The sequence below is a fragment of the Anser brachyrhynchus genome (genome assembly GCF_964034855.1).
Source record: "Anser brachyrhynchus genome assembly, chromosome: 9".
NCBI classification, from domain to species: domain Eukaryota; kingdom Metazoa; phylum Chordata; class Aves; order Anseriformes; family Anatidae; genus Anser; species Anser brachyrhynchus.
The window spans coordinates 14966649-14989102 of NC_137703.1; the positions used below are offsets into that span (position 1 = coordinate 14966649).

Below are 22454 nucleotides of genomic sequence, written 5' to 3' on the forward strand. Positions count from 1 at the left end.
TCTCAGTCTTGCTCTGCAACAACAGCGGACCCTCGCACAGGTCAGGGGTCCTGGAGCGTGGCAGCAGATTGCTGTGCAAACGGCTGCGTAGAGATGGGGAAACTGAGGCACCCGGCCAGGAAATGCTGCGGTGGGGATACGGGCAACCCATGGCTGCATGGCTCTGTCCTGAGCTGGCGGCCAGACCTCCGAGCCCCTGGCAATCCTAGGAGGGCTGTCTGAGGGCCGCAGGTCCCCCGTCTGTTTGGCAAAGGGGGTTTTGACCTACTTGCAGAGAAGCCTTCTCTCCCGGGTGCCCCTGCTCTGCCCTTCCCACGGCCCCAGAGCCCACCCAGGTGGGAATTGCTTCCCACGGGCCCCTCCAAAGGCTCCCTCTCAAAGGCAGCCTCGGCTGCAGGCTGCCTGGACGGGAAAAAAAAGCACAAGCGGGCACTCGGAGCGGCTCAGGCCAGGCTGAGGGGAGGGGGCTGGTAGGGAGACCCCTCCTGCAGGGAGAGCCCCCCCCGCAGAGCACCCCCACCAGCACAGGGACGCACACGCAGCGCGAGGCCTACAGCCCACCCAACTGCAGGGCTCTGCGGCAGGTGCTCAGCCACGAGGTACGGGCACCCCGGACCCGGCCCCCGGGCCGTCCCACCCCCCCCCGTGCCCCCCTTCGGCCCCCCCAGGGCAGGCGGCGGCCCCTTTAAGCGCCGAGCTGCCCCCGCCCCGCCCGCCGGCCCCTTCCCCCTTTCTATTTTTTTATGAATGAAAAACGGCCTCGGCGGGGCCACGCAAATCGCGCCGCGCCCATTGGCTGCCGCGCGCCCCTCCCACCCCGCCGGCCTCAATGGGGCCCTGGGAGCGGCGCGGGGGCGGGCTCTCGGCCGCGTTCCGGCCAATCGGCGGGCGAGGAGGCCGGGGCGGCGGCGCCCCATTGGGCGGTGCCGAGGGTAAACAAGCGGCGCTGGGCGGGGCGCGGCGGGGGCCGCTCGCTCGGGGGCTGGGGGCCGGCGCAGAGCGGCAGCGCGGTGCCCGGTGCCCGGGCGAGGAGTGGCGCTTCCCGAGGCTCATCCCGGCCCCGGCCCCGGCCCCGGCCCCGCCTGCAGCGGGTGAGCCCACGACGGCCCGTGCAGCTCCGCGGGGCCCGGCGCGGGGCGGGGGCGGTGTTTATGAATGGCGCGGGGTGAATGGCGGGGGGCGCGCGCCAGCGAGGGGAGGAGGGGGAGGAGGCGGGGGGGGGGGGGAGGAGGAGGAGGAGGAGGAGGAGGAGGAGGAAGGGGGGGGGCGGAGTTTATGAATGGGGCGGCGTGGGAACGGGCCCGGCTGCGGCGCGGCCCTGCAGCGCCGAGCACCGGCGGGGCCGGGGGGGGCCAACGGGGGAGCGGCGGCGGCGGCGGAGCCGGGAGCTCGGGGCCAACGGGAGCTCGGGGCCGCCCTGCCCGCGGCGCGTGATGTCACGGCCGTCTCTATAGAAATCCGGTGACATCACGCAGCGGGGGGCTACGGCGGGCCCGCACCGGCCCCCGGCCAGCCCTGGGGGCGGCAAAGCTCGGGGACGGGTCCTGAGATCTCCGCTTCCCGCCCCCCCCCCTCCTTACCCCGCAGCCTCGCACCTGCCGGAGCCCAGGCGGGAGCCCCCTTCCCGGGCTGGTGTCGATGCTGAGCGTGCCGGGGGCACTGTCCGCCTGCCCCGCACCATGGATGGCTTCTACGACCAGCAGGTTCCCTTCATGGGCCCCGGGGTAAGTTTGCCCCGTGCCCCCCCTCCCCGGTCCCTGGGGGCTCCCGTGGCTGCCCCCCGCCCCCCCGGGCTGCTCACGCCCTCGTCCTTGCAGAAGTCGTGCACCGAGGAGGGCCGAGGCCGGCTGGGGTCTGACAGGAAAAGGAAGTTTTTGGAGACCGACCTGGCCCACGACTCGGAAGGTGAGCAGGGCTGCCCGCGGGTCCCTGTGCCCTCGCTGGGTCCTTACGAGACAGCTCTCCTTGGGCTTGTTGGCTTAGAGAGATAATTCCGCAAATAGCGGCCGTTTTATTTATTTTTCTGTCGAGTGCCTAAGTCTTTCACTCTGTTCCAGAGCTCTTCCAGGATCTCAGCCAGCTCCAAGAGGCCTGGCTAGCTGAAGGCAAGTCTTCACCTCCGCCTTTTGCCGTGTAAGATCTCTGCACGAGCATTTTTTGAGAACCGAAAGTGCTATAAAACCTTTATTTTTTTTATTTTTTTAGCTCAGGTCCCCGACGACGAACAATTTGTCCCCGATTTCCAGTCTGACAACTGTAAGTACTGGTTACGGCTTTTGTTCTCGGGGGTGGAAGCGTTGAGGTGCCTGTGCAAAACATCGCGCTTGCTTTGGGGTCACTTCCTTGGGGAGCGGCTGCTGCCGAATCTGAAACCCTGAAGCTCTCTGCCTCTGGGGAGAAAGCACGTGTGTGTCTGTGCTGCTTGGGCTCATGAAGACAAGGCTCGCAGTGCCCTGCGTCTCATAACGGGGAAAACTATAGCCAACCGCACGGAAATATCTCTAACTGATCTCTGGGCTCCTCCGAGACTCGCTGCTTGTTCCTAGTAACGCTGATTTGCTTATAAATGCTGCTTTTCCTTTTCAAGTGGATGGGAGAGCCCGTGCTGGGCTTGTTGGTTAGCCACAATCTCTGCAGTTTCTGGAGCTTTTTGCAGTCCTGGCCTAGTGCTGTTGGCAAGAGCAGACCTGAGCGGTGAAACTTGAGCTGCTTTAAGCAGCATTAATCTCTGGCAAGCAAGCACGTTTAAAAAAGGAGGCCAGTGAAAATGCAGTCCCTCTTGAATTGCATAATAGAGAGCGAGCTTTTTCCTAGTCGTGGTTCATTGCCCAAACCAGTCAGCGGCCAGGGCAGGGGCTGGTGTGCAGTTAATGGTGTGTTGGGCTTGCAGCAGGCTCGGTGCCGACAGTCCTGGCACTGAAGGCTTGGGGGGGGTCGGGATGTGTTCAGTTGTTACCTGGGGAGCAGAAGTAGCAGCCTAGTGTTCCTAGCTGCCTTCTGCTGCTGAACCAGACAGCCGCAGAACTTAAAGGAAATCAAATTTAGCCTGCAGTCGAACAGATTTCTCATTCCAGCTTTGTCACAGCATGCAGCAGAGTATCTTATACTACAGTAAACGCATGTTAATTATTGCCCTTTGATTACTTCTGAGTGGGAAGCTTGCCATTAAACTGTTCCAGACAGCCCAAGTTTCAGATGCGCTTCCCCCCCCCACCCCCCATTTCTCCCCTGAGATAAAAGGCAAGCCCGGAGTCAGAAACGCGGCTCGCTGTTGACATCCTGGTGCAGCCCGTCAGCTCTTGCTCGGAGCAGTGCAAACTGCAGCGTGCGTGGGAGGGCGGCTCGGAGAGCTGGAGCTGTTTCCAGTGCCTTTTGGCAGTCTCTTGTTTCCTTGTAACCTGAAGAGCTCAGAGAGAGGAGACAAACTTTTCTGGGCGATGCAGGGAGGAAAAAGCATTTGGTCGAGGCTTTTAAACGTTCTTTTAACCTGCTCGGCCTCTGCAGCCCCGGTGTTGAAATGATGTTGTCGCTTGGAAGGCGATGTCCCTGCGTGACTTCCCACTCCGATAACCTTCCTGAACTCTCCTGGGGAGATAAAGCAGAGGTTTCCCTCGCTGTCGGGCTGGGGGATTTTTTCTCCAGTGCTTGGCTGGGGGACTTTGGCTGAGTGCTCCTGCACACAGGCTTGTGGGGCTCGGCAGCAGCTCCTGGGGGGCATGGTGGTGCTCTGCCCGCAAGACAGGGAGCCCAGCTCCTCCGTCGAGTCCCCGACCAGCGCTGCAGCTCAGGGGGTGACCGCGAGGGACAGGTCCCGCTCAGCTCTGAGCCTATTGCCCACGTGTGCTGGGCCAGGTACCGGCGGCGCTCCGAGCTGCAGCACTGCTCTCGCCCTGCCGAACCCCCACGTAGCGCGCTGGCTGCCTGCTCGCAGGTTGGGGCTTTCTGCAGGAACGGGCTCGGAGCTGGGGTTTGGCACCAACGCACGCACGGGTGGCAGGCAGCACATCGTCGCCTGCAGCCCCTTGTGCTGGGATAAAAAGCATGTCCATGGGGATGGGGAAAGCAGGGCTCCTCTGAATAAAGTGTGTGTTGCCTTCGGTGCCCTTGGTGGAGCCACGAGAGGCTGGATTTGGTGCTTTTTAAGCCACCCAGGAGATAAGGGACTCCCCAGAGCTGCCCTTTGGGTTCTGGGGCATCCAGGCGGAGGGGCAGCTCCCGTTCCTGGTGGGGCAATTTCCCTGGTGGGGACAGGCACAGCGCTGGAGAAGCAGATCCTCCTGCAAGGATGAGCAAGCTGTGCGTGCCACCCACCTCCCTGGCCAGGTGTAGGTAGGGGCTGGCATGCAGGCTAACACAGCCTGTGTCCCTTGTCCTCTGTCCTGTGTCCCTTGTCCTCATGCCCTGGCGAGAAGAATATGTGCATAGTGTAGTATCTTGATCAGTTGTTAAAATAATCAGGGAGAGATAGGATTGTGCTGTGGAAAGCAAGCATTGAGAGGCTTTATTTTTTTTTTTTTCCCCTGCAGACGCAAGGTGTGAAGGTCCTGAGGGGTATCCCTAGTTTTCCTGGGGGGAGAGGTTGGTCCCTGGGGACTTTTGTCCCCCTGCAGGGATGGTTTGTAGCTAAAGTGGTGAGCAGGGCGTGGAGTGGGTTTTCGTACACGCCGAAATTAAAGAAGGAGGCTTGTTTCCGAGGAAGGATTGTTTAAACAAAGGAAAGCAGGAGCGCAGCTTCTATTTCTGGCTCCTCTCCTGGCGTGACCTTGGGTGCGTCCTGCTCCAGCGGTGCCTGGCGCGGTGGGACAGGGGGGCTGGCGGAGAGCTCGGTGCCCACGGCGATGGCCGGAGTGGGTGTCGAGGTCCCCGAGCTGGTGGCCGTGCTGGGAGTGGGGCTTCGGTCACTTCCCGTCTCCGTGGGCAGCGGGTGCTAGCAGCAGCAGAGCTGCTGTCCTCGAAGCTCACCGCCTGCCATCCAAATCGGGGCTCAAGGCTCAGAGCCCTGGCAGCCCCAAACAGCTTTGGGGTGTCCCCTCCACGTGGCCAGGTCCCGGAATGGGTGAACCTCCAGGCCGCTCCCTCCGTTAGCTTTTTTAGCTTTTAATTACAGTGAGGAGCGGAGGAACGAAGAGGTTCAGAGCGCTTGTGCTCCTGCCGTGCCTTTGCGGCACCGGGTGCTGGCGCAGGGTGTACCTTTCCCACTCAGCACTCAGAAAACCGAAGTCAGTCGCGGCACGTTCTTCCTTGCCAGCAGGGAACCAAAACTCAGATACCACACCCCGTGGGCTGCTTGGGCTCTGGGGCAGGAGAGCAGCGCCTGGCGGGGCCGGGGACCCAAAGGCAGCTCGGTGCAAGCCGTGGCTGCGTGACGCTTTCCCCGAGCGGCCGCCCGCGTTTATTTTGTCTTTCTCCTCGTTCCCCGCTCTCGCCGAAGGGCGTTCCGGCCCCAGCGCCTTGCACAATCGCCTGGGCTTTGAATGAACTTGGCGGAAAGGCAGCATGGTGAGGAGCGCGAGCCAGCCCCATGGTGTTTGTGTAAGGAATCCAAACGTTGCACAAAGTCCGGGCTGCGCGGCGCAGCCAGCTGGTCTCTGTTATGATCTGAAGGATCGTTTCCCTTTTCTTGAATGGCAGCGCTAAGCTCTGGGGAAATTTTTCTTTCTTTCTGTCTTTTTTTTTTTTTCCCCCAACCGCATGAATGGAGCGCTCCAAATTGTTTGTGAATGGAGGGTGGTGCCCGCTCGGAGAGGTTTTTTTTTTTTTTTTTTTTTTCTTCAATGAATAACCAGACCCCATTGTGCGGCTGGCGGAAAAACAACCCTGCTCGAACAACACGGAGACTGTTAGGGAGAAACATGCCCGCGATAGGCGGCTGGAGCCCTTCCAAAGCAAGTTTCCCCTCTGCTTTCCCGTGCCTCGCGGGGTGCCTGGGCTTCGCAGCCTCTGCGCTGGCCCCCGCTAACACTGGAAATGCTCGGGAGCAGCCTGGCCTCGCTCCTGGGGAGGGGCTGGGGGGGGAAAAATCTGTCTCCCGGGGGGGGTTCCAGGGAGCGTAGGGGCTGTGCTCGCTCAGCCTGGGCTTCGTGTTTCAAATACTCCCTGGAGTTTTTTATGTCCTTGGTACCAGCTGTGCTGGGCTGCTTGGGGGGGGCTGGGGGGGATCAGCAGCTCTTTAAAGGTTTTGACAAATTAGGGGAGCAGCTAATTACCTGGCAAGCTGTGAACAGTTGTCCTGGAGCTATTCGCTCCTCTCTGGCGTAACTGGGCTGTGTTTAGACTTCTCACGAAGCTAATACTCTACTTCCGATTGGTCTTGGCTCTCCGGTTCAGGCATGGTTTAGGTAAAGATCTCGGCCACGCTTTCCCTTTCCTAGAGTGTCCGCTTTTAGATTAAAGAGGTTAAGCATATATTGCCCCATTTAAAAAGCGTATATATAGGGAGCGGGCCTGGCGGTGCTGTGGGAGTGGATGTCTTGGAGTTTAACAGCCCATTTGCCCCTCGGACTCGTAACACCATGTCTCTCCTCCCCTGTCCGCTGGTGGTCCCGGGCTGTGTCCCCTTGGTGACGAGGCTGCGCCCAGGAGATGCGGGGCTGCCAGCTGGCTGCTTGCCGCTCCTCGCCACAGCTCTGCCCCGCTAGTTTGGAGCCAAGAGAGCTTGTGCCAGCTTTCCCTGCCTGCATCTCCCACTCAAACCATGGAGCTACCGAAGGTGCCAGTGGGAACAAAGCTTGTGCTCGTTGCAGACACAGTGTGCAGCGGCTGAGGGGACGGGCAGAGGGCAGCGTGACGCTGCACTGCCAGGCTCATCGCCCCTCGCGGGAGGGGTTTGGGTCTGGATGCCCTTGCTGTGGGGTTTGTGTGCTGGCGGCACCTCTACCCTCCCTGCCATCATGGCTTGGTCTGCTGGCACATATGGGCCAGGAGGACGGACCTGCAGGGCCTCCAGCCTGTTGTGGTTGTCTGATGCTCCCGGCCCTGGGGCTGTGCTGCCTCAGGGGGGCATCGCCACCTGAACCCCCAGCACCCAAGAGGATGCTCCCCAGGGCTGGCAGCACCCATCGCCTGCTCCCGCGCTGGGTCAGAATCCGTGGCGGTGGAGCCAGGGCCGGGAACACACGGTGACCTTGTCCTCCTCCTCTTCCTCCTCCTCCTCCTCTCTCTCGTTCCAGTAGTCCTGCACGCCCCACCTCCGGCCAAGATCAAGCGGGAGCTGCACAGCCCTTCCTCGGAGCTGTCGGCCTGCAGCCACGAGCAGGCTCTCTGTGCCAGCTATGGAGACAAGTGCCTCTACAACTGCTGGTAGGTCGCCGGAGGCGAAACCCCTCCAGGCAGCACAGGCTGCTTCTGGCACCCTCTCAGAAGCCCAGCAGATGGGGCCGGGTGGCAGGGAGCATCCCATCAGCGTGTGCCCCCCACAGCACTGGATGTCCGCACTGGAGCCGGCAGGAATTTGGGGACCCCTGTGGCACTGGGAACAGAGGGGGAGCCCCTTGTGGGTGGTCAAGCTATGGGTGCTGGGAGGGTGAGGGCTGTACTGCGGTTCCCTCGGGGATGCCACCCATCCGGCCGCGTTAGCTTTGTCTTGGAGCCACCAGCACCATCGTCACCGCCCCCTCTTGCCCCCTGCAGTGCCTACGACAGGAAGCCCCCCGCTGGGTTCAAGCCATTAACGCCGCCCGCCACGCCGGTGTCCCCCACACAGCCAGGATCCTCCCTGCCGGCCCCGGCGGTGCAGGCGGCTGCCCATGGCGCCCCAGCGGCCCCGCTCCGCAGCGCTGTGCCCGCCCCGCGCCCGCTGCACGAGCAGAGGCAGCAAACCTTTGCGGTGCCGCGGCCGCCTCACCAGCCCATGCACATGCCAAAGATGATGTCGGAAAACCAATACCCCGCAGAGCACAGGTAAGGATCGGCGGCCTTCCAGCTGTGGGGGGGGAGGTGGGGCACTCGTCCCCTCGTCCCCTTGCGCTTTGCTGGGGTTGCAGTGTTTTGGGGCTCCTAGGAACCGGTGCCACGGGGCTGGGGTACAGCCGTCGCGCTGGTGCAGTGTGTGCGAGGTGCTCCGCACCGGGATGTGGCCGAAGAGCAAAGAGCTGCTGCACCAGCAGCCCAGGGCACAGGTTGTGAATCCTCCTGCTGAGACCTTCTGGCCCCCCGGTGGACTGGCTGGCTCGGCGTGCTGAGCCATATTAGGATTTTGGGTGCCATCTTGGTGCAGGGGATTTCTTTTAATTCTTGCTCCCACCCTGGCTGGCACTGTGGCCCCTCACCCTCATCAGCCAGCTGCAGGACGGGTGTCATGTTGCCCTTGGGGTGATTTGGAGAGGGGAGAGGAGGATTTAGAGGCTGCAAGGGAGACACCCTGCTTCTCCCTTCCTCATCGAGCTCTGGCTTCATCCTGTGGCAGCGCCATCGGGGTGTCCCCTTGGGGCACGCAGTGGGCGCCCAGGACGCGCATCCCTCCCCAAGCAAAGGGGGGCAGCAGCTGGCCCCGGCACGGAGCTCGGCTCCGGGCGACCTTCGAGCTATGCGGGGGGCTGGCCGTGACCCATCTGGAAGCGCCATACCATCACGGGGCTTGGGTTTCACTCAGGAAGGGCAGGGGGACGCGGGTCGGAAATGGAGTAATCCCAGCCCGTCAGCTGGGGGGGATCTGGTTACAAAGCCAAATGGCGTGCGGCGGCCCCGAAAGGACCGGGCGCGCGGAGATCGCCTTTCAAGGTGCTGGGCCGGGCAGGGGACGCGGCAGCAGCACCCCCTCGGGATGGTCCCGTACCCCTGTGGTAGCACAGAGCCTGGGCGGAGGGCACCGGTGCCTCTGGCTGAAAATAGTGCTCCCACCGCCCTGCGCGAGGTTTAATCCCAGCAGATTAGCGGCCAGCTGGCTCTGCGGCGCTGCGCAGGGGATTTGGCTTTGCATAAGAGCCTGCATGGCTGCAGCGTCCTCGGGCCCCGCGCGGCTCTGCCTCACCGTGGTGCCGCCCCACTGCCTCCGGGCTGGGTTTATTTCTAATTAACGGGGGTTTGTTTTTGTTTCCCGTGCTTTTATCCAAGCATCCTGTCGGTCCGTCGCGTTATCTGAGGGGTGCTCTGTGTGTTGGGGGTGGCCCCTGCGCCTTCCTGCTCACCCAGCTGAGGGTCCCCATCCCTCGGCTGGGGAACCCATGTCACTGCTGCGTGATGCCCCCGTCCCAGACGGGTGTCCCACTGGCCGAGCCATCAGCAGCTGCCCCATGCACCCCAGGTGCCCCTGTGGTGCCCGCCGCCACCCCTCTGTGATGCCGTGTCCCTTTTCCCCCCCAGGTTTCAGAGGCAGATGTCTGAGCCCTGCCACCCCTTCCCACCGCAGCCTGCCGTCCCCGGGGACGGCCGCCCCGTCTACCACCGGCAGCTGTCGGAGCCCGTCGGCCCTGCCACCCCCCACCCCGCTCAGGGATTCAAGCAGGAGTACCACGACCCGCTCTATGAGCACGCCGGCCCCAGCCTGCCTGCCCCCCCCGGGCACAGCTTCCAGTCCCCCATGGGCATCAAGCAGGAGCCCAGGGACTACTGCATCGACTCAGGTGGGTGGCAAGTGGGTCGGGCTGTGACGTTGGATCTGTGCGCCGTGCAGGCAGGGAACAGCAGTGCTGTAGGGTTGTCTTTTTTATTTTTCCCCCTCTTTTCTTTAAAAGGGAGGGGGTGATGCAGGCATTCCCCAAATGCTGCACGCTGTGACTGTGCGCTCCGTGCTGCAGCAGGGGGTTGTCCCCAGGGCCTGTGCCCACCCTGCTGCAGTTTCTGGTGGCTGGTGCTGAACCCCACGAGCATCACGGAAAATCCTCTAAGCGCCTTAGGGCCTAAAAATACTGTGACCTCAGGCTGGCGGGAGGTGGTTCGGTGCAGCCGAGCAGATGGCGGGGAGGGAGGCAGCCAGAAACCTTGCGCTGCTCATGGGCTCTTGCTGCCTCCCTTAGCACGTGCCCCAAATAATTTGGTGGAAACGTGCGCTGATGTGGACTGTGTCACCCATGGTTGCTCAAGTGCCCCCCGCCCCTGTAAATTATACCGGTTTCTCCCCAAAGATAGGCATGAGGTGGCACAAGGCAGTCTGGGGAGGGACAAGATGCCCAGGAGAGAAGGTGCTGTGAGGCTTACCACTGCCTTTTCCTCCCTTGCAGAAGTGCCTAACTGCCAGTCCTCGTACATGAGGGGGGGCATCTTCCCCAGCAGCCATGACGGTGAGTGTGCCTCCTGGCTCGGGGCTGAGAACTTCGGGATGGGTCACATCGCCGTGTCCCTCCCCATCCCTCCATCCTGTCCCTTGCAAGGGCCTTGGCAGGGTCTCTCTGTGCCCAGGGTTTTCGGGTTTTCCTTGTGCCAAGCCCCTCCCCACAGGCAGGGATGGGAGTGGGGTGAGGGCTCGCTCGGCTCCTGGGGGCCGCGTTCTGTTGCATCCCCTGGTGCAGGCCAAGCATGGGCTCTGTCTCCGGGGCTGATTCAGAGCTGAGAAAGGTTCGTGGCCACCCAGTAGCTAAGGACAGGTCCCCAGCAGTGCTGGCAGACCCCGTGGTTCCTCTCCCACCACCCAATCAGGTCTGGCAGAGCCACGGGACACCCCAAAAATACCGGGAGCACCATGTCACCTGTGAGGGACATGATCCACCTCGCGCCCTGGCACCGGGAGTGCGCTGTGAGGGCATGGCAGCAACGCGCCGCCCCGTGTAATCCGGGATAACATGCCCAATATAGCTGCTAAGAGGGTTTTGGTTATTCCAGCTCCTTGGGGTTAGGGGAGGACAGATCTGTGCTGCGCTCAGCTAGCCGGACATGGCAACGAAGCCGACGGCGTGGCCAGAAATAACCGCGGAGGGGGCAGCTCCCAGCCCTGGGACGCCGGGTCTCTGAGCTGGCTTGGGCCCAGCCAGGTGTCGTGAGGATGGGGCAGGGGCCCCATGCTAATGGGAGGGCTCTTTCCCCTAGGATTTTCATATGAAAAGGACACACGATTGTACTTCGATGACACGTGTGTGGTACCGGAGAGACTGGAGGGTAAGCAGCCAGCCAAGGGGTGGCGGGGGCAGGCTCCGCACCCAGGGGTGCCCACACAGGAGCCGCTGGGTGCAGAGGCCGCTCAGCGTCACTGCTGTGCCCTGGCAGTGCCTCTCCCGGCCCCCCTGGCCCGGTCGTGCCTGTGGGGCTGAGCGTGTCCCCGTGTCCCGGGGCTGAGCCAGCCGTCTCGCTGTGGGCAGGTAAGGTGAAGCAGGAGCCCACCCTGTACCGCGAGGGCCCTCCCTACCAGCGGCGGGGGTCCCTGCAGCTCTGGCAGTTCCTCGTCACGCTCCTGGATGACCCCGCCAACGCTCACTTCATCGCCTGGACCGGCCGCGGCATGGAGTTCAAGCTGATCGAGCCCGAGGAGGTATGGGTCGTGTGGGGGGGTGGGGGGCAGCCCCTTCCCCGCCCGCGGGTGATGCAGAGGAAGAAGCTGTTTGGGAAGCAATTGAAAGCAGCTGCGGCACCGAGCCGCACGCTGTGGGTAATTACCCGTAATGTCTGTTACGCCGTGCATGGAAATTGTGGTGGTGAAGCAGTTTTTCTGGCAGGCTCCCCCCAATCAAACGTCTTTTGATTTGGCCTCTGGTTCTGTGCCGGCTGCGTCGTGGCAGCCAGAACCGCCCGAGTGCCCCTCGCGTCTGTCACCCGCGGGCTGGGCTCAGAGGGGCCAGGGTGAGGCTGTGCCCTGGCTCCGGGCCCTGAGCAGCGTCCTGGGGCGGGCAGAGCCTGTGGGGTTCGGCTTTCGGGGGGGACCTGTGCCCAGACATGGGCTGGAGCTGTCACGGCTGCGGCCTTTCGCTCTCCAGGTGGCGCGGCGCTGGGGTATCCAGAAGAACCGTCCGGCCATGAACTACGACAAGCTGAGCCGCTCCCTGCGCTACTACTATGAGAAGGGCATCATGCAGAAGGCAAGTGGCCCCGTGCCCACCCGGGGGTGGCCGTCCCCAGCATCACCCCCCTGTCCTGGCCTGCCACAGGAGGGGCAATGCCAGTACCGGCCTGGCCCAGCCTCTCGTTCCTGGCCTCTGACGCTCGTTCTGCTTGCAGGTGGCTGGCGAGCGGTATGTCTACAAGTTCGTGTGCGACCCCGACGCCCTCTTCTCTATGGCCTACCCCGACAATCAGCGCCCCTTCCTGAAAGCGGAGCCCGACTGCCACGTGAACGAGGAGGACACGCTGCCACTGACGCACTTCGAGGACAGCCCCGCGTACCTCCTGGAGGTGGATCACTGCGGCGGCCTTCCCTACGCGGAGGGCTTCGCCTACTGACTTGGCCGGCCGGCACAGCGATGAGCACTAGCACCTCCGGTTTGGGCAAATAAGGGCAATGGTTTTGTAAAGAATACTTTTTGCCATTTCTTATATAAAAAAAAAAAAGGAGATGAAACGCGTGTGCACACACACAAACTGGCCTTTACCTGTAAGCGCAATTGGAGGAACCTAAAAGCCCCGGTGTGTGTCAGCGCTGAGTCCACAACCTTACTGTCCAAGGGCTAGTGCGTAGGACTGCCCGTGGCTGGCACCTCCCGCCAGGCATCCCAGAGGTGTTTTGGGGAGAGGGGAGCTAAACACCAGGTCTCTGACTCAGGCCACGTTTCTCATGAGCAAGCGACGGCCGATGGCTTCAGCAGCGCCCGTGAGACTGGTCTAGACGGTGTGACTGTGTAGCGAATTGTCACGACAATCTGCTTTGCATCGATCACAATATGCGTAGCTGCCTTGTGTGTTGGAAAGGGCTTCGATTTGCACAGGCGAGGGGTGTCTGGGGGGGCTCGGGCCGGGGGCGCACCGTGCCCGTGCCCCAGGGCTGATGTGCATGGTGTCCCACCCCGAGCTGGAGCAGCCTTCTGCCTTCTTCCTGGACAACACCTCCCCGCCCCACCTCATTCCCCTCGAGTGTTGCTCTCCAATGTAACAGTCCCTTAGCCTGCCCCCCCTCTTTCCCGTGTCCCCCCTCAATTCTCTTCCCCAGCTCAGGCTCTGTGCGATGGGTTTAATTTCAGAGGAGGAGACCATGACACTATCCTCCTCCCCTTTTTTTTTTTTTGGAATGTTTTAGGAAAAAAAAAAAAGAATTTCTAAACTTTTTTTTCTGTAGATTTTTTTTGTATTTTAAGGCAAAGCTATTTTCTGCAGCCCTGCTGCTGTGCCCTGGGGCAGCTGGCAGTGCATGGGGAGCTACCCTGGCTGCCCCCAGCTGTGCACGTGCCCCCGTGGCACTGAAGTTTCTGGTCCACTCCATTTCACTGCTTGAGTCCTTGCTCCTGGGGGGTCCAAGACTGAAAGGGCAAGAGCTCAGCCTCGTTCCCTTCTGAGCACAGTGGGGCTGGGCTGTGGTCCCCCCCTACCCAATGCAGCTCCCCACACTCCTCCAACTCTCATATACACGTAACCCCACCAGCTACATGTTTTTGTTGTAAATGCTGTATAGGAATTTTTTTCTCCTCCTTAGTTAGCTTTGGATTTTTTTTTTTGGACTGAATCATTCTTTTTTTTTTTTTTTTTCGGGGAAGTATGAAGATTAACTCCCGGTAGGCTTGGTTGCTATCCCTGTGATGTACAAGTGGCCCGTGCCATCGGGAAACATTGGATCGCAGGAACCGCACCTTGGGGACAGCTGTAAGCATTTGCTCAGTGTGGCAGGTCTACGGTGCAGGAAGGGGTTAATCTGAGGACTGATTTCAAATAACCTTTACTTGAGCAGGGCTATGTATCTCCTGCAAAGCTGCATTACGTTCTGTACTGTGTACAATAAAGGATCTTGCTTTCTGTTCCTCCTGTTTGCCAGGGCTGCGCTTGGTATGCGCCGTGGGCTGGTGGCAGGGCCACCACTGCTGGGAGGACTGGGGCTTCCCAGGGAGGGGGGAAAAGGATGGGCGGTCTTCTCCACCTGCTTTTGAGGAAGAGTCACGTGTGGGGGCTGTGTGTGAGGCCCCTGGGACCACTTGGAGGTGCACAGGGGACGAGGGCTGAAGCCCCCATACCTGGCTCTCCTGCCCCATCCTCATCTCCAGGGCTCATAGCACCTTCACAAAGCCATGTCCAGCTAGGGGATCTGCTTGAGCTAGGCCAGTTTCTCCCCTGTGGGCACTGATTTAATACAGCCTGCTCCTGAGCACTGCCACAGGGGAGGTAGGGCAGTGTCTGTCCCCTTTGCTCACACCCGGAAACCTGAGACCCCACCAAGGGCACCAGGAGCCAGAGTACAGCTCTGTGCTTCTCCTTGGGCTTTTAGCAGCTGACAAGCTGAGTAAGCTGCTCCATGTAAATCAAACCTGAGGCCTCTTGTTTGTCACCCGAGGACCGGGATTTGTGGTTTGCGTGGGTGCTGCAGGGCACGATGCCTCCCCCGTGTCATCCATGCATAAAGCCACGTCTCCCACCGCTGGCTGAGGTGGCCCTGAGCTGACCAAAGTTAGCCAGCGAAACCAATGCAACCTGCACGAAGCCTTCCACTGAGTTAAATGGCCTGCTTAGTCCCTGAAGGCACCTCCTCATGCTGCCTGGAGAGCCCCGTGGCACCAGCCTTGGTGTTTCGGCATGCAAGCGCACTGTGGGATCCTCCATGTGATGCTCAGCTGCAGCCATCCGGACACGGGGAGACAGCCCAGAGGGAAGGAGCATCGGGAGGGCTTTTAGTCCAAGCTGCTAAATCAGCTCTAATGTCAAAGTGGGCTGCTCCGTGCTTCAGACAATGGGGGTGGGAAGGTGCAGGGCCGAGCTCCCTTCAGAGCCCCCCCACCTGCCTGGGGTCTGGTACACATCCCCCTCCCATCACCAGCAGGCTGAGCCCCCTCCTGGAGGAGGCATTTGGCCACAAGGACCTGGGCAGGGGGGAATTTCTGTGCGCAATACCCTTCCCTAAGGACACAGACGCCCACAGCGATGCACATGCTCTTTGCCAGGCTGTGGAAAGCCAGCCTCTTGCTGAAAATCTCAGCTCCAGACGCCGATGCCCAGTAATCGCATTTTAAGTGGGATTGCAGCAGACTGAGCGCTGGAGCTCGGGACAGAACAAGGGAAAACCAGGGCACGGGCAGCACTGCTGGCCGGGCAGCTGGGAAGCAGCTGGCCCCAGGAGGCAGCACCTCAACCCAGCAGCACAGTGAGCGAGTGAGTCCCACACGTGTCAGGATATGACTACCAGGAAAGACTCCAGCGACTTCCCACTGCTTCAGCAGCACTGGACCAGCTGCAGGAAGGGGTGCACCCAGCACTGACAGTGGCGAGAGCACCGGGCTGCACCCCATGGCGCTGAAGTCCCAGGTGTAAACACACAGAGAAGTGCAGATTCCAGTTTTCCAAGCTGCTGCCCCATCACATCTCCTGCCGTGATCCCACAGCATCCCCAGCTATGTTCACCCCCAAGGCTTGCCCCAGTGCCTCGCAGCACCACCTGCCTCCTCCCACGGGGTAAGAGCTTGGTTTCACCAGGTAAATAGCTCAAAAGCTGCTCAGATATGAGGCACACGCTAATGAATTTTTGGAAAAGAGGGGACCATACAGGGGAGAGCATCACTACGGCCCTATGCACATCCATAATTTACTGCGTGCGTTTTTGCTCTCCCCACCTCTGATGGATATAGCTAGACTGGAATATGTTCAAAAAGCAATATGGAAAGCCAAAGGTCTGCAGTGTTTTTTATATAGGGGCATATAAATAGACTAGCCCTTTTTTTTTTTTTTTCGTGGCTCAGGAGCTTCATATTTAATAGCCCACAATGGAGTTTTCCATCCCTTACTGGAAAAGCGTTTGCAGGAAGCGTTTCTGCGCCCTGGGCAAGGCCTCAGGGGTAAGGTCCCCAGGGCAAGGTCCCCCCTAGGTGCTGTGCAGCCGGCAGCGGCTCTGCACCAGCCTGGAGGTGCACCGTGGCTTCAGCCAGCTCCGAGCCTGGCTTTGCAGCTCCCTGGCTTTGCAGCTCGGGCGTGCAGCTGCCTGCTGGTGGCCCTGCCTGGCGCCACATCCCCGGCAGCTCTTCTCTTCCCCAGCTCATCAAGCACTCGGTTTTAAAACGATTGGCTTCACTTGGCTTTTAAGCACCTGCAGCAAAGTGAGCGGCGGCACTTGAGAAGTCAACTTCGAGGTGAGGAGCTCCGGAAAAAAAAAAAAAACAACACAGCAATAATTTGAGTGAGGCGACTTGAGGAGCACCCACCCCCAGGAGCATCCCCAGGGGTGAGGGACGCAGCTCCATTTGCATCGGTCTGGCACCACCTCGTGGATACCCATCCTCGGCTCCTGGCCCCCGTGGCACTGCGTGCACCCATAGCATAAAGTGACAGGGCACCCAGAAAGACCTTCGGTCCCCAAAATGCGGCTGCATTTGTGCTCAGGTCTCCAGGCACCCAGCAGCACCGTGCTGCAGAGCAGGAGCCGCAGCTGGACTGCGTTCAGGAAGGAAAGCCCCTCCTCCTGGGCTCGCACTGGGAAGAAAGTGAGGGCTTCTTGTCCCCACAATGTGACTTTTTCCTCTCTGCATTGGAAAAGTTCAGGAAAAGTTGCGAAGGCACTTTGAAAAGGGGAGGAAGGGGCACCCACAGCAGCGCAAGGGGGCAGGGAGCCGGGGCCAGGCTGCCGGGACTCTGCCCGAGCCCTCCGCAGGGCTGCACGAGGAGCGGCTCCCCGGGGCGAGCTGCACCCCTGCTTGCGGGAATTTCTTCGGAAAATATCAGCTTTTGGCTCGGCGGCAGCCTCGGAGCCAGGAGAGGGCAGCAGCAGCCCAGGCTGCCGCTCAGCAAGCCGTGCAGGCACTCGTCTTCAGCCCGTGGAGCGCTCCGAAAAGGCTGAGAAAGAAAAGCAATGTGTGTAGGCAGCAAGCAGAGAGCAAGACCACGCTGGGCAGGCTAGCGGTACTCTCTAGGTGCTCAAAATGCCTTGGTTTTAAGGGGAAAGAAACTGACCTGCCTTTGAATGCAGTCTGGAAATGCGGAGGTTTCTGCAGCCTTTGCCAGAGCTGCCGCAGGGTTTTCACCAGCCCTGCTGCAGGGCCCTGTGCTGGAGCTCTTGTGGCTTCGCCTAGAGCACTGCAGCATCACGAGAGGCGCTTAAAGCACTGCATGGTCAGGCTGGCTTCTCCTTTCTCGGCTTTCTGCCCCTGCAAGGACAGACCGGACACGCTGCGGAAGTTTGTGCTTTGGCCCCCACTTTCCATCGGTCCCCCAAATGCAGGCTCCCACGTTTCCCTCCTGGCCCAGCCTGAGGTTGGCAATTACCCCACAGTGAAAACCCTCCTGCAGATTTCCACCCCAGCACCACCTTTTTACAGCAGGACTTCCCCTTCTAGACCGGCCAGACTGGTAGCGCCCTCCTGGTGCGGGGTGATATCACCGGGCGTGAAGGCTCCCTGTGCCCAGCCCCACCGGGGCGAGTCCCAGGGCTGGTGCGTGGCAGGAGGACATCCTTACGGCCCTGCCGAAACCCTCCCTGCTGCTCCCACGCATGCCACGCAGCCAGCCCAGGTCCTGCTTCCTCTCTGTGTGCTCCCTGGTGCATCCCATGCACTGCATCCCTCTCCTGGCTTCGGGCACAAGAGTGAGCCCGCTGCTGCATGGCCTCTGCCATCAGCCAGGCTCACCCAACTTCGATTTTTGTTTTTCTTTTTTAGTTCACACCCTCTGCAATCACAGCAAAGTGCAAAGTTGTTGCTCGCTGACGCTGTTCTCCTGAAATGAGTCACTAAAGAGGAGTCTCGTAGCATTGCCAGACACATCCTGTTTGCATCTCTCTGAGCGTAACGAGACGACACCAGCTCTTGGTGCCGGCTGGGCCCCAGCCCGCCTGCCCCTCGGGGTTCACCCTCAGCTGGGACAGAGCAACCCCTCACCATTCCCACCTCATCTACCAGGCAGCTGACCAGCCCTTTTCACCCCAGGTTTCGATGGAAGCCCTGCATGTCCATCGGCTGGCTCTGATGACAGTCCTTTTATTGAGCACGCAAGCAGGAACTCCTGCGTTTCTGTGTTGGGCTTGGAGCGCCAAGCAGCTCCAGCAGGGAGGGCTGCAAAGGAGATTTTGGGTGTTAGGAACGCCTCCGTGAGCTTCTGAACTCGAAGCTTTGGGCTGATGAATGCAGTGGTTTTCCATGTTTGTAGGTGCGCTGCATTTGGTAGGTGCAACAACAGTTTGGTGATGCCATGCTTTACGCCAGGCTGGAAACTTGGTTTTGGAGATACCAGTGTCCAGTGCTCAGGCACAACAGATCTAGTTTACATCCAGCAAACTGTTTCACCAAACTCAGTGTCCATTTTTCCGTCCCATGGGCTGTGGGAGGAAGGAGCATCAATACCTTCAAAATCGTCACAGTTGGTGCTGCGGTCACACCAGCGACTGGCAGGCATTGCCAGACTTGCAGCAAGACTTCTGGACCAGCGAGGGTCACAAGGTTTGTACACTACAGACATTTTTTTGTAAGTGATGAAGAGTTATCATCCACCAGGTGAGAGGATTTGACAAGCTTTGGCTGGATGGCTCGCTAATAATTTTTTTTTTCTTTAAAACTGCTGATGGTTTGCGGCGCAGTTGGGACACATCCTCAGCTGCACGCCTGCAGGCGGTGAAGGCTCACCAGCCTCAAAGCATGCCCACATTTCTGAGGGAGCGTTTCAAAATGATTTCATACCTTTGTTATGGAAAAGCCATAAAGGAGCAGGATCCGCAATGTGATCATACTCGGAAGCACACGAGCCAGCCTCAGGGCATCCTACAGTGAAAGCGGTATGGGATGAGCAGCAGAGGTACCGTACCGGAGGGGGCTGAGGACGTGGAGCTCTGTGGGCACAGCAACGTGTCCTGCAGCAGCCCTCAGGCTGCCAAAACGGCACCTGGACCTCCTTAGAGCCAAAAATCAAGAGCCAAATACCCGAGCATGGCATGGGCCATATACTAGTCAAAAGACATGCTGGCCATAAGACCAGCAAAAAGTCTCTCTCCATTTTGCTATGGCAGCAATTAGACAAAATGTTTAAGGAAATTGCTCTAGGAGAAACTGAAGGCAAATCTGGAGGACAAGATGCAATGTTAGCTACTGCTTGGTGCTAGCCTGGCAGCCGGTCAGCAGCGGGATGAGCTGGAAAGTTTATGGCTCTGAAAGCTGGAAAGGAAGAGCTGCAAGGCTGTGACACAGTGTAAGAGATGCCCCGTGTTCCTGGTGCCGGCTGCTGGTTGTGACAGAGCTGTCAGCCAGGCATGCGGTATTTTTAGCCTGCTTTCCAAAAGAAACAAAGCTTCAGCAATCACATTCTGTCTCTCGATTCCTCCCTGTGACTTTATTATGGTGGCTGCTTTCAAGTACTTTTTTTTTTTTTTGCCGGGGAGATACAGCTGAAAAACATCTGGCGCCCATAAACTTCATCAGAAGCATCCAGTGTCCTGCCCCTGGGTAGAGGTAGGAACCTATTTCCTCCCAGGCTGATGGCGAAGCTGCCTCTTGAACAAGGTGTCCTCAGCCCTTGCGCTGCAGAAGCCCCATTCACACTCACGTCTCCTCTGGCTCCATGCTCCACATGCACAACCCCGGGCACGTGGGCTGCGAGGAGCTCCTGCAGCCCCGGCACGGCTCATCCCTCCCCCTGCATCTTGTGCACAGACATAGCCAGCTGCCAGCAGGAGGAGAAACTTGTGGATTTATCCCCAGAGCAAAACTTGTGGATTTTGCCCTCTTCTTTCTGCAGCAGAGAGCTGGGTGGGCTCAGCAATGTCATTTTTGTTCACGTGCAACATTTCTTGCCTGTGGTGTGGATGAGCAAGCACGCAGCTGTAATGGCTGGTGGGGAGCAACCAAGCATCTGAGCCTTTACTTTTGAGGGAAAAGAAAGAAATCTGTTCTGCTGTTGCCCCTAGCAAGCAACATATGAAAAAGGCCAGCTTTGCAGATGGAAAAAGAAAGGTGACATTGAGAAATGGCCGCGTTTGGGACAGAGGGCAGCCCCAGCAAAGTCAGGCAGCCCAAAGGAGCTCCTCAGCCAGTGCTGGAGAGACCCCGGAGCTATGGGGTATCTTGAGCCTGAGCATAAATAGCTGAGCCTGACTACAAGCACAAGCTGTGCATAAAAGGGGCCTGCCTTTTTAACACAGTTACATCTTCTAACCTTGAAATATTATTTTCCTGTTGCCTAAAGCACTGATGTATCCAGACATGGAGATTTTCCTTTTAACCCCGCATTCATTATCCAGCTACTCTGGCTGATCATGTGTTCAAATAAAGCACCATTTCCTCTGGGACAAGTCCAAGCTAGATGCTGTGGGGTTTTTGCAGCAACACAGAAATTTTTGTAACCAGATTCCATGCACCCATCCAGACCAGAAACGCAGAATAGTCCACATCCAACCTGATAGGAATAAGGTGGTCACGACCGGTGCCCAAGGACCCACCTGGTGTCCTCGTGACTTGTTGGTGCAGCTGGAAGAGTAGTGCTGCTGGATGAGCAGTCTGGCATCGCTCTCCAGTGCTGTTTCACCATGATACAGAAAACTGCTCTAAAGGCTTCATCCTCACAGCTCAGCAGCAGTTCTTCTTCCCCTTTCTGGCACTGGCAAGCTCATCTCCAGAGCCCCACGCTTCCCGGTCTGGCTACATGCCTTTGTCCAGGCCATGTGGCTCACTTGCTTTCCAGCCAGGGGAAAGGACTATAAATCAGAATAGCACTTGTGGGAGATGCGATGGGTTCTCCTCTCCTAAAATGATACATCGGTATTTCCAGAGATAGTTCATAAACCAAAAAAAACCTCAGCGTGCAACAAGAATTGCCATCAAAATAGAGGCTGGAGTTCTTCTGGCAGCAGCTGGCAGGAGGTCAGTGGCATTCACGTCACTTTTGCTGTACCCTGCTCTTCGTGCCTGGCCCGACATGCACGACTACAGCTCTGAGCCTTCTGTAAACCTTCACCAAACCTCAGTGGAGACCTCTTTTTTGGCTCCCAAACTAGGAAAATTCAGGGCAGTTCAGCAGCTACGTGGGCACGAGGGACGGGCTATCCTCTGCCAGGTTTTGCTCCCTTTTGTTTGAGCTCTACCTGTCTCTAGGCCCTTCCGCTTCTGCTCTGCAAAGAAGCCCTAGCAAACAACCTTTTGGGGTTATTTTTGTACTTTTTGTGTCTCTGAACAAATTCAAACTGTAAAATTCCCTGCAGACTGCTTTTGTGTAGGACATATTGGAGCTGCACAGGTCCAAGAACAAGCTCTGATTCTTGCACTTTAAAGTCCAGGCCTGACCTCATAACTATAGGAATGCAGTCACTTTTATGGGCATGTCTTTTATTTTTTATTGTTTGATATGGTTATTTTATTTTGTTTAGCTTTTTACTGGATTTTGGGTCTGCCCTTCAAAGGTGACCACAGCAATAATTGAAAAACCCTGGCAGACTTTAAAAATAAAATAAAATAAATAAATTAAATAAAATAAAACAATAATAATAATAATTAAACAAAAAAAAAATCTGGGATTTCCTTGTAGTTTCCCAAGGTTTAGCCAAGTGATTATGTTGCCTTGCTGTCCTCGTGCAGGTGTCCCTGTGCCTTTGAGCACCTCGGCAGCTAGTTGACTTTCCAGGGCACCCCCGTGAGAGATTATTTAACCAGGTCAGGGGGAAAGACAGTAAAGTAGGTTATGTCTCTTAATTGCTGGGGTTTGTTCCTTTAGAAATGAAGAAGATTTGAAGAACTAGTTGATGTCAGTTGTGCCTTGCTTATGCACAAAAGTGCCACGTAGAAAGCTCCTTTGGGGTTGCACACTCACTTTTATGTGACTTGTACTTGTGCTCCCTGCAGAACTGCTCCTCGCTGCGCCCCAGGGCCACAAGGCACCCCCAGCACCTCTTTTCCTACCTATAATGCTGCCTTTGCTCTGCTGAGCTCACCTGCCTTGCTGGCTTCCAATGTATGCTCTAACTTCTGCAGGATTCAGACTCGGTGCTTCTAGGACCACGAACTCTCCCATGCTTTCCCAAAGCCCCCTTTATTTAATGGCTTTATTTAAGGGCTTTATTTTTAATGAATTATAGGACAGACGTCGCTGCTGACGGAGCTCTTAATTACAAACATTTTAACAGTAAATGAGCCATCTCGCCATGTGTGGGTCCGCTCGGCATCCCTGCTGCTACCCGGAGGGCAGTGCTGAGGAGCGAGAGGGGGCATCAGGGGGACATCAGTGGCCTGGCCCCGAGGGCAGGGGCTGATCCTTACCCCCCGTGTGGTGATGGAGGTGGTGTGTCTGTGAGCATGCACTATGCTGGCACCTGCCCACCACTGCAGCCCCTGATATTCAGACAGGGTCTCAGTGCTGCCAGTGCCTCCCAGAGAAGGTCAGAGTCAAAAAGCCTCAGCCAGCTCCTAGTTAGATGGTGCTAATCCCTGAAAAGCTTCTGTTCTGTACCACGCTGCTTAAAACCTCTCTTATTTTGCCTTTTACATTTTTTTTGCAGC

At 58.5% G+C, this 22454-nt stretch overlaps 1 protein-coding gene across 4 annotated transcripts; it reads left to right on the forward strand.

Annotated features, from left to right (window-relative positions):
- The first annotated feature begins 939 nt into the window (after positions 1-939).
- On the forward strand, positions 940-13806 carry ETV5 (ETS variant transcription factor 5). Of its 4 annotated transcripts, none has more exons than XM_080604983.1 (13): positions 940-1091; positions 1588-1724; positions 1818-1905; positions 2058-2105; positions 2206-2256; positions 7173-7299; positions 7630-7899; positions 9301-9560; positions 10158-10217; positions 10960-11028; positions 11229-11398; positions 11841-11942; positions 12082-13806. In XM_080604983.1, exons 2-13 carry the CDS (start codon positions 1680-1682, stop codon positions 12301-12303), a joined length of 1512 nt encoding a protein of 503 aa, XP_080461109.1. In that variant the 5' UTR covers positions 940-1091; positions 1588-1679; the 3' UTR covers positions 12304-13806. The 4 variants fall into 4 exon arrangements, with proteins under 4 accessions (XP_080461109.1, XP_080461108.1, XP_080461107.1 ...); XM_080604982.1 differs by having other exon boundaries at positions 941-1091; positions 7170-7299; XM_080604981.1 differs by having other exon boundaries at positions 953-1109.
- The last annotated feature ends 8648 nt before the right edge of the window (positions 13807-22454 follow it).

Excerpts from the sequence above, each read along its gene's own strand:
- ETV5 (XM_080604982.1), top strand. The coding sequence starts at position 1,680 with ATGGATGGCTTCTACGACCAGCAGGTTCCCTTCATGGGCCCCGGG. Across the intron at positions 7,300-7,629 it reads AAGTGCCTCTACAACTGCTG|TGCCTACGACAGGAAGCCCC; the intron begins GTAGGTCGCCGG and ends TGCCCCCTGCAG. Across the intron at positions 11,943-12,081 it reads AGAAGGGCATCATGCAGAAG|GTGGCTGGCGAGCGGTATGT; the intron begins GCAAGTGGCCCC and ends TTCTGCTTGCAG.